At 44.8% G+C, this 10,714-nt stretch overlaps 1 protein-coding gene across 3 annotated transcripts in view; it reads right to left on the reverse strand.

The window, feature by feature from the left end:
• The window catches only part of SPINT2 (serine peptidase inhibitor, Kunitz type 2), a 28,681-nt gene that overhangs the window by 6,481 nt on the left and 11,486 nt on the right, over positions 1–10,714 (reverse strand). For all 3 annotated transcript variants that reach the window (XM_021700776.1, XM_021700775.1, XM_021700777.2), the window contains exon 2: positions 299–469. In XM_021700776.1, coding sequence (XP_021556451.1) covers positions 299–469 — 171 coding nt within the window. The remainder of the gene's footprint in view (positions 1–298; positions 470–10,714) is intronic.

The following is a 10,714-nucleotide window of genomic DNA, read 5'->3' on the forward strand; positions in this document are numbered from 1 at the left end:
TCCTGGGTGGCTCAGTCATTAAGCATCTGCCCTCCACTCGGGTCATGATCCCGGGGTCCTGGGATCGAGCCCCGCGTCGGGCTCCCTGCTTGGCGGGAGACCTGCTTCTCCCTCTCCCACTCCCCCTGCTTGTGTTCCCTCTCTCGCTGTGTCTCTGTCAAATAAATAAAATCTTAAAAAAAAAAAAAAAAGTCCCACAGGTTCAGCCGTGAAGAATGGGCACAATGCAAAAGGCATCACATCCCAGTTAATAAGCTGTCTCTAGGTTACACCATTTCCCCAGGGACCAATGTCTTACCTGTGACACCAGCACATTTCTCAAGACACTCCTCCTTGGTCATGTAGTTATTTTTATTCCCTTCACAGCCACCATACACAAACTGCTGGCAGGATCCATCAGTGACATTGTACCACCATCTAGGGGAGGAGGCGTGGCATCTTCCCTCTGTCTTCGGAACTCGACAGAAGTCTAAAACACAAAGCAGAGACCAGTTGGCTTAGCAGGGCAATCCTGCCAGCAGAGAAGACACACAGACCCATCAGAGGAGGCCCACAGTTTTCCCGAGCCCCAAGATCCAGCACAGCTTCTCTGTGAGCCGTTTCTAAAGTGCTGCCACCAGGCTTAGTGATTCCTTCCTTGTTTAGGAAAGAAACACATCATCTAACAAAGATACCAACCCACCCAACTTAACTGTATTTCAGTTGCATGTTGATTCTGTCCCTGCCCCCATTTATTAAAGACGGACACCATTCAGTGTAGAAATATGGCTTTCAAAGGCAAAAAACACGGCTGACTCCAAGGGGGAGCCTCGCATTGAAGGATGTGTCTTAACCTTCCTTATCCACTGTTTGAGCAGGTCAACCACTTCACACTCAAATTTCCGCAAGAGCCTCAGAAAGAAGGTCCTAACTCTAGTCCTCCCGCCTCCCAAGGCAGCTGAGGGCACTCCTCCGCTCCAGTACTTGTAACGGCCACACCCGAACATTCCAAGTGGGGCCTGGGTTTCAAGGTGCCCCCAAATGTGACCCTCCTCTAGTACAAGGGAAACAAAAATGTTATGAAACACCAGCCAGCTACATTTGCCTCCAAAAGGCCTAGATAGCTGCTGTCTCTTAAGAAGGTAGAGATAAGCAAGTGCTGGAGGCACCATCTGCACCAAAATAAGACCTTCTCCTGGAGGAATCAGGAGGATGGAAAGCAAGCTGAAAGGGAGTGACCTGACAATGTGTTTCAACGTCTGCCCTAGCACCCTATAATCTTCGTGGGATCCTGAGTCCGCATCACCTCCCTTACCTTCCCTGGCCTCCACCCACCTCTGTCTTCTGGCATGAGGGCATTCCAATCTGAGCAGGGTGCTCAATAAACATCTCAAATAAAAGTATCCCAGGGCCCAACACTTGGTTATATGCTGTCATTTACTCCTGATTATTTTCATGTTTGTTAGGTTTACTTCACTAACTAGGGGACAGCTTTCGAAAGCAGAGGGCAAGACCTCGTTTCTCCTAAAATATGTCACAATAATGGGCATGAAACCAAATGTTCCACAAAACATTGATCTATGGACAAAAAGGCTTGTAGTATTGAGCAAAACCTCAAGGTACTCTCATACACACCGATAAATCACAGGTAACTAGTGCAGCAGAAAAAGCATATTCTGAAGTAAGAAATTTTCTGTTAATTTGAAAGCAACCATCCTTTAAATCACCAATTAAAAAGTACCTTAACTGGATACTTCATATGAAAAGAATCATTATATGTCCAGAAAAGGCAAATCAAGAGAGACAGGAAGTAGATTACTGTTTGCCTGGTGCTGGGCAGGGGGGCTGTTGGGGGATGGTAAGGACTGCAAATGGGCACAGGGATTTTTGGGGATGATGGAAATATTCTAAAATTAGATTGTGGGGATGGTTGTACAACTCTGTAAATGTACTAAAAAGCACTAGATTGTATGCTGATTTTATGGTATGTAAATACTTTAATTAAGCAGTTTAAGAAAAAATAGGGGCACCTCCTGTCCATAACACATTAGCCAGAATCAGCTGGGTGTGCACCTGTTGCAGGTACTTTTGACAACGTGCCAAAGGTCACAAAACATATACAATCAACAAGGCCCAAGGAAAACACCGTAGGAAAAGAGTTCTCTGGCGTATGATTTGCTCAATGGCAGCTGTCAAATGTCTGAGGCAGCACTGCTATTGACAAGACAAGATGGAGAAGAGCCTCACAGGAACCACATATGACCCACAAGTGAAAACGACCTCAAGGCGGGGAGGACCCAACTGCTACAGAGGTGAACAGCCTATCCAGTGCCCTGCCAATCACTCGGACTGCTTGGTGTCCTTGCTTCCTGAGCAGTTTCAGGGACAGTCTTTCAGACAAAGAATCCGAGACAGGAACTGCACCCTTTAAATGGGTGAACTGTATCACAGGTGAACTGCATCTCAAAACAAAAACCTGAGAGAATGCCGAACAAAGCTCGAAGCAGCTAAGATGGGAACCTCCAGACACCACAGCAGAGAATGCGACAGGCTGACCACCTACCTCGTCAAGGGTGGAAATGTGGTAGCTTTTCCTGAGGAAGGGTGCCGGGTACACGCTCGGTGCAGGTGAAGAAGGGGCTGAGAGTATATAATGAAGAGAAGACCCTATCCAGGGCTGGAGAGCAGCGATCTTAGCTAAGTCACACTGCCCAGAATCTGGCCCTCATCCCTGTCAGCTCAGACACTTGCGGTGCCCCAGCTGATGAGACGCAGGGATGCGGGCCCTTGCTGGCAGAGGGCACAGGAGGATGCTGAGAAACACCAGCCAAGCGTGTTGATGTACACATCAATCAACACACCACCTCAGAAAGCAGGCGGAAACGGAGCAGGTCCCTTGGAGTCAGAATAAGGAAAAGTTTGCTGCAAGACTCCCATGAACACCCTGCTCCGTCAGATCTACCAGGCAGCCCAGAGGCGCACAGCAGACGACTCAGGACACACTTCAGTCAAGATACCACAGTCAAGGTGTGCCTCTGGGATACCTCCTTTCCTGACTGATGCCTCTTCCTGACTGGAACATTCTTCCTGTAGATGTGATGGTCTCTTCACAACAAATCCTGAGGGCCGGGGAGGCCACTATGTCCCAGAGAGCAGCTCTCACCTGCTCTTAATGACGACACATTGACTTCGTAGTTTAAGTTTCAGAAAACAGCCTTATTTTTAGGTTCCCTGGGTGGGGTAGGAGGGGATGGAGGGTGGGGAACCTTCACTTTTGTCCCAGGGGAATTTGGAAATGTCTTTTTTTTTTTTTTTAGTAGGCTCCACACCCAATGTGGGGCCCAACATGGGGCTTGAACTCACCACCCTGAGATCAAGACCTGAGTTGAGATCAAGAGTCGGATGCTTAACTGACTGAGCCACCCAGGCGCCCCTAGAAACGTCTCTTTTTTAAGAGAAAACTTGGACTAAAAACATAGTTATGTCTGTAAAGACAGAATGTTGACAGTTGCTGAAGCTGAGTGATGGTCCATGTGGGCTCACAGAACTGTGTGTATATTTGAAAATTTCTGTAATAAAGACAGAAAAAAAATCTTACTTTTTTTTTTTTACACAAATTTGATTAGAGTAAAAGTAAGAGCTCCAAGTAGCAGAATAATTGCCTGAAGCTAGGTTCCATCAAGGTGAAATTTAACCATGTGTCAGAGTCCTTTCTGCGAGTCTAGAAGCTCCCTGTCAAGTGGAGAAAATTCTCACTTTGCCCCATGCTTTTACTAACTAAATTGCTTTTAAGCCTCTATGAGAGAAACTGTTACTGTCTAGGCTTAAGAAGTGAACTCAAGGGGCGCCTGGGTGGCTCAGTTGTTAAGCATCTGCCTTAGGCTCAGGTCATGATCCCAGGGTCCTGGGATCAAGCCCCGTGTCGTGCTCCCTGCTCAGTGGGAAGCCTGCTTCTCCCTCTCCCACTCCCCCTGCTTGTGTTCCCTCTCTCACTGTGTCTCTCTCTGTCAAATAAATAAATAAAATCTTAAAAAAAAAAACACGTGAACTCATGAAAAAGCATCAGTGCACTCTCTTTCACTGTTCTCCACGTGGCTGGTACAAAAAGCCAGAAATACTTCAGGATGTAACAAGGCCTCCATGACTTATCACCTTCTTTAAAGGGCTTTTTTTTTTTTTTTTCATTAAAGCATGGTACTTTGGGAGATCCAGATTAAAATAAAAATGAACCAAAGTGGGGGCACCTGGCTGGCGCAGTCAATAGAACATGTGACTTTTGATCTCAGGGTTGTAAGGTCAAGCCCCAAGTTTGGTGTAGAGATTCCTTAAAAATAAAATGTGAAGAGGGGCACCTGGGTGGCTCAGTCGTTAAGCGTCTGCCTTTGGCTCAGGTCATGGTCCCAGGGTCCTGGGATGGAGCCCCACACTGGGCTCCCTGCTCAGCGGGAAGCCTGCTTCTCCCTCTCCCACTACCCCCTGCTTGTGTTCCCTCTCTCGCTGTGTCTCTGTCAAATAAATAAATAAAATCTTCAAAAAAAAAAGAACCAAAATGCTGAGCATTACTTATTTCTTGAAACCCCTTCTGCTACCTTCACTAAAGCATTATGCTAGGCACATTATGTGCACTATTTCTAACAGTCACGATAAAACTGCGGAGCGGGTAGTAACACGCTCACTTTACAAATGAGGACACCGGAAAAAACAAAAAAACAAAAAAACAAATGAGGACACCAAGGCTAAGCTAACCAGAAGCAGAGCTGAATCTGAATTCACACTGGTCCGATGAGAGCTGGGCATTAACATAACCACCCCTCCCTCAGACAGGCAGAAAGAAAAAGCCACACAACACGCAGTGGGAAAAACATGAAACCCAAGATGCCTAAAAGCCAAAACATTCCTCAGGGTCCTTAACACAGTCCGAGGGCTCAAAAGGCCAGGCCCTTTGCTGGGCCTGTTTACAGTCACACCCAATGACAGGGTCTCGGACCGCACCACACCAACTGGCCAACGCTGAGGGGAACTTGGTAGGACCAATTTTCAGGAAGTTATTCCTTAATAAATAATTCTATTACTATTAAGAGATGATAAAATGATATATTGGTTTTAGAACAGCATTGGAAAACAACCATGAGAAATACGTCTCTAGGGGCGCCTGGGTGGCTCAGTCGTTAAGCGTCTGCCTTCGGCTCAGGTCACGATCCCAGGGTCCTGGGATGGAGCCCCAGAGCCCAATGTCAGCTCCTGCCTGTTTCTCCCTCTCCCACTCCCCCTGCTTGTGTTCCCTCTCTCGCTGTGTCTCTCTCTGTCAAATAAATAAATAAAATCTTAAAAAAGAAGAAAGAAAACTATGTCTGTAGTCCTATTTGCATGCTCACAAATGCTAGTGCAAAATGAAATACATCCTGTAAGTTTTCAATGCAGAGGAAAAACGGAGAAAAGCTGAGGAGCACCAAATTTGGAAATACTCGCTTCAGAGTATGTAAAAATGGAATTTCTGTCTTTAGGAAACCCTAACGTTCTCTTGGAAAAGCATCAGAAATGGTTAAAAATCACATATTATCTGAAATATGAACCTAAATTACAAAACCCCAGCAGGCATTTTGAACATTAGCTATTATAAAATTGCCAAACACCCTGGTCTTCGTCATGGAAAACAGGTTCCTCCGGTTCTAAAGTCACCAGAGCTTCAACAAAGACAACAAGCCAATGGCTCAGACACCTTCACTCCATGTGCAATCGGCTGGAATAACCTGCTGTCACCTGCTAACAAGAACATCACAGGAATTTTAGGCTCCCAGGCACTGCCAATCTAATTTAACTCTACAGGCCTAAGAAGACGATATCTAATCATTCTCCAAAAAGGCACTATTGCAGTTGCCTACTCTAAAAAAAATTTTTTTTTTAAGATTTTACTTATTTATTTGACAGACGGAGACACCGAGAGAGGGAACACAAGCAGGGGGAGCGGGAGAGTTCTGGAGAAGCAGGCTTCCCGCGGAGCAGGGAGCCGGATGCCGGGCTCGACCCCAGGATCCTGGCTGGGATCATCACCTGAGCCAAAGGCAGAAGCTTGACAACTGAGCCACCCAGGCACCCCAAAATTAAGTTATTTTAATAAACTATTTCAAACATTCTGAAAAGTACAGAAAATACTGTAACACAAGTGTATCTACTTCTCAGCTTTACCAAATTCCAACCCTTTGTATACCCCTTACTTCAATCCTACCTGCTCTCTTGAATCAACAACCACCTTGAACTTGTTCTTTTGTTTGTTTTTTTTTAAGATTTTATTTATTTATTTGAGACAGTGAGAGAGAACACGAGTGGGGGCTGAGAGGGACAGAGGGAGAGGGAGAAGCAGACTCCCCACCGAACAGGGAGCCCAATGTGAGACTTGATCCCAGGACCCGGGGAACACGACTTGAGCCGAAGGCAGACGCTTAACAGACTGAGCCACCCAGGAGCCCCTTATTTTTCTTATGCCCCTTCAGAGTAAGTTTACTTCTAAAACAAATGAGAAGAACTTTCCTAGGAGTCTAGCCCTTGATACACTTTTTACTCCCCTGGGTGCTACACACTGAAGAAACCTGACACCTTGCCTCACTGCCTAATAAAAGCAAGCCTGGGATCATCTCACCAGCCTGAAGACACTCATGAAATGGTCCTCTTCCTCACACCCATCTGTTTTTCTAGAGCAAAGCTCAGTAAACTTTTATGGTGGGCCAAACACTGAACACAGGCAGTACTTGCTCTGCACCATAGTGTGGAAAGCAACAGGAAAATTTCTATCTTCCAAGTCCTTTAAATTTGTCAAAACATTAAAAACTGTGGGTTTTAAATATATAGAATGAAAAATAGTAAAATTAATATTTACTTAGTACAGGGGCGCCTGGGTGGCTCAGTCGTTAAGCATCTGCCTTCGGCTCAGGTCATGATCCCAGGGTCTTAGGATCGAGCCCCGCATCGGGTTCCCTGCTCGGCGGGAAGCCTGCTTCTCCCTCTCACACTCGCCCTGCTTGTGTTCCCTCTCTCGCTGTCTCTCTGTCAAATAAATAAATAAAATCTTTAAAAAAAAATATTTACTTAGTACAATCTGGCTAAATATTAGAAACTTGAGTACTAAGGTGTTTAAATTTGTTAAAAAAAAAATTACCAAGAGTCGCTTGAACAGCGCTTACGATGGTCTTTAGCCGTGTAACTTCTGATGTGGAGCAAGCATTATTTGCAATTCATCTTAAAGAAATGTTCTACAGGGCGCCTGGGTGGCTCAGTTGGTTGGGCAACTGCCTTCGGCTCAGGTCATGATCCTGGAGTCCCGGGATCGAGTCCCGCATTGGGCTCCCTGCTCGGCAGGGAGTCTGCTTCTCCCTCTGACCCTCCTCCCTCTCATGCTCTCTGTCTCTCATTCTCTCTCTCACAAATAAATAAAATCTTTAAAAAAAAAAAAAAAAAAAAAGAAATGTTCTACATCTTTCTAGGTTTGGATCAGCGTCCAACATTTTATCCTTTGCTATTTCAATGTCACAATTGCTCTGAGAGTTGTGTTCCTTCCACTGGGACATCATCCTTTTTGCCACCACTTTCCTCATTTCTGTGGATGAGCAGACCCTCACTAGGGCTCCTACAGCTTTTCGGGTCTCCCAAATCAAGGCAGCGTCAACATTCCCGAGGTGGGCGAGCGCTTCCATCACTCCCCCTCTGTCCCATCGGAATTGTGCCTCCAGCATTACCACTTTTTCTCTTGGAAGCACTTTTCATCTTTTTTGGCCAATCTCCTCTATCGATTAAGCATTTTTGTAAACCGTAACACAGGATGATCACTGGGAAACAAGGAGGCAACACAACCACATGCTTTGCTGTGTGTGAACGGAGTCACAGACATACAGTGACCAATCCCCACGCATATGTCATTTACATAGTGATCTGTGGCTGAAGAGCTAATAGCTGAAACTCGTATTTGACCCAAGTACCCAGAGTTCATATACCATGGTAACTGAAATCCGTACATGTCAAAAACCAGGCAAACAAGGCTGGCCTTTCTTCAGGCTTTGTGGGTCACAGTCTACCTTCTCAACTGCATCACTGCAGTACGGAGGCAGCCTTAAGACAAACACGTAAATGAATGAGCATGGCTGTCATTCCAGTCAAACCTTACTTATGAACACTAAAACTTTATTTCATGTAATTTTTACGTATCTTGAAATATTCTTGACTTTTTCAAACACTACAAAAAGTAAAAACCATACTTAGCTCGCAGGCCATACACAGGCAGCAACCACGAACTACAGTTTAGTCTCTAGAGTGTTTATAAGAACACCCTGTTCAGATTTTCCACCCCTATCATTACAGCACGCAGCCAGTCTTACATGTGCAGTCAGAAGCGATCAAACAGTCTCCCAGCGCTCACATTTCTTATAACAACACTGACCATGCATTCCTCAGGTTTATCCTTTGCCAAGAACTCTGTAGCACACCCCTTCCATCACTAAAAACAGCACTTCTCTTTCCATGAAAGCAACTTAGAATTCTAAGGACAATGGCCAAAGAGAAATTCTGTTATAATAATCCTCAGACATTTGAAAATCTTATTTATACACAAAAAATAAGAGTACAGTTCACTCCTCAGTATCAAAAAGCAAAGAAAGCAATGAAAAGTCATGTAATCCAAGTGTTTTAAAGAACGGGGGCAACGATTACCACATCCACAAAGGGCTTGGTGTTCACAGACCTGTAACAGCTGAAAATTCAACGTCAAGACATCTTGTTTGTGCTGGTTAAGTAACTTGTGAGACATACACACAACAGAATACTTAGCACTGTTAAAAACAGGCAAAGGTGTGTGTGCTGGTATTGAAAATGTCTAAGACTAAGAGGAGGAAAAGCAGAATGGTTTACATATTATAATTCCTTTCTAAACTTTTAATTTAGACGCGTGTATAAATATACGTTTAAGGAAAGGGCCTAAAAGAGGGGGAGAGGCTTTTCCACAGTTTTTCCTTTCCATCTGTATCTTTCAGTACAATGTGAGTATTCTAATCTTGTGAATGCATTACTTTTGTTTTTTAAGGGTCAGCTGTGGTTTTATCAGGACAGTGGATTATGGTCCCTTCTGTTTTAAAAATTTCGGTTAAAAAACAAAACTAGGGGCGCCTGGGTGGCTCAGTCATTGAGCGTCTACCTTCGGCTCAGGTCATGATCCCAGGGTCCTGGGATCAAGCCCCGCATTGGGCTCCCTGCTCCGTGGGAAGCCTACTTCTCCCCTCCCACTCCCCTTGCTTGTGTTCCTGCTCTTGCTATCTTTCTGTCAAATAAATAAAATCTTAAAAAAAAAAAAACAACTTAAAACTATAGGATAAATAAAATTGAATGTGCTAAATTCCTTAGTATTTTTTTTTTTTTAAGATTTTATTTATTTAGGGCGCCTGGGTGGCTCAGTTGGTTAAGCGACTGCCTTCGGCTCAGGTCATGATCCTGGAGTCCCGGGATCGAGTCCCGCATCGGGCTCCCTGCTTGGCGGCGAGTCTGCTTCTCCCTCTGACCCTCCTCTCTCTCATTCTCTCTGTCTCAAATAAATAAATAAAATCTTTAAAAAAAAAAAAAAAAAGATTTTATTTATTTATTTGACAGAGAAAGACACAGCGAGAGAGGGAACACAAGCAGGGAGAGTGGGAGAGGGAGAAGCAGGCTTCCCACTGAGCAGGGAGCCAGATGCGGGGCTCGATCCCAGGACCCTGGGACCATGACCTGAGCCGAAGGCAGACGCTCAACGATTGAGCCACCCAGGCGCCCCTGAATTCCTTAGTATCTTGAGCAGTACTAAGCAACAAGTGTTTGAATAGTTATTATATGTAAATAGGGTCACCATACAGTATACCCTCTGGATCAAGACATTTTTCAGAATGAAAGGGGGTGTTCTTAATAGTCGCTCTGTGACATATGGTGGCATAAATTGGAACCCTCCAAGGTAAACTAGGCTGAGTAGCCATCCTATATGGAAGGCACTGACTGGGGATGTGGTCTTTTGCCCTCCAGAGATTTACAAGTAGAACAAGACTCACTTGGGCAGAAAAACAAAACAAAACAAATCACACAATGTAAAATATTTCAATCACATCTGAAATTCAAAGAGCTTGTAAGCCAATGTAAGGTACAAAGGAAATGACCAAAGGCTCTGGTGTAGGGGTGTGACACATATGGAAGAAGCATTTGGCAAAAGCATGTAGGACAGATCCTCGTTCTGGTAAAAGATTGTGTGCAGGAGTCCCTGGCTGCCTCTTACGAGCCCCGTCTTACCTAGAGGCAGTTCTAACCTTCCTGTGCCTATCTCCTCACTCGTAACATGGGAACAATAGCACATGCAACAAACGCATACTAACCTAACAATAAAGCTGGAAAATATATAAACCCCATATTCTTTAACTCAGCAAGCCACATACTCACGGATTTAGGCCTAGCTGCTTAAAAAAAAAAAATGCAGATTTACATAGATTCTAAAATCTATGTAAACAGGAAGCTTGGGAGGCTCAGGAAGATAAGGCAAAACTCTGATTATGGATTCCATCTATCTCTGACATAGGAAGGGATAGATATTTGGTCACCGCCCCCACCTCCTTTGTGGTTTCTTAAGTGCTAGGAGCACCTTTCTTCTAATAATTGGTTTTTGACCCGGGTTCCTGACACAAGAGCTAAGAGCCTGGGAATCTCTGGAGTGATAATGAGATGACTGGTGGCTGGC

Source organism: Neomonachus schauinslandi, chromosome 16 (assembly GCF_002201575.2).
Source record: "Neomonachus schauinslandi chromosome 16, ASM220157v2, whole genome shotgun sequence".
Taxonomy (NCBI): Eukaryota; Metazoa; Chordata; class Mammalia; order Carnivora; family Phocidae; genus Neomonachus; species Neomonachus schauinslandi.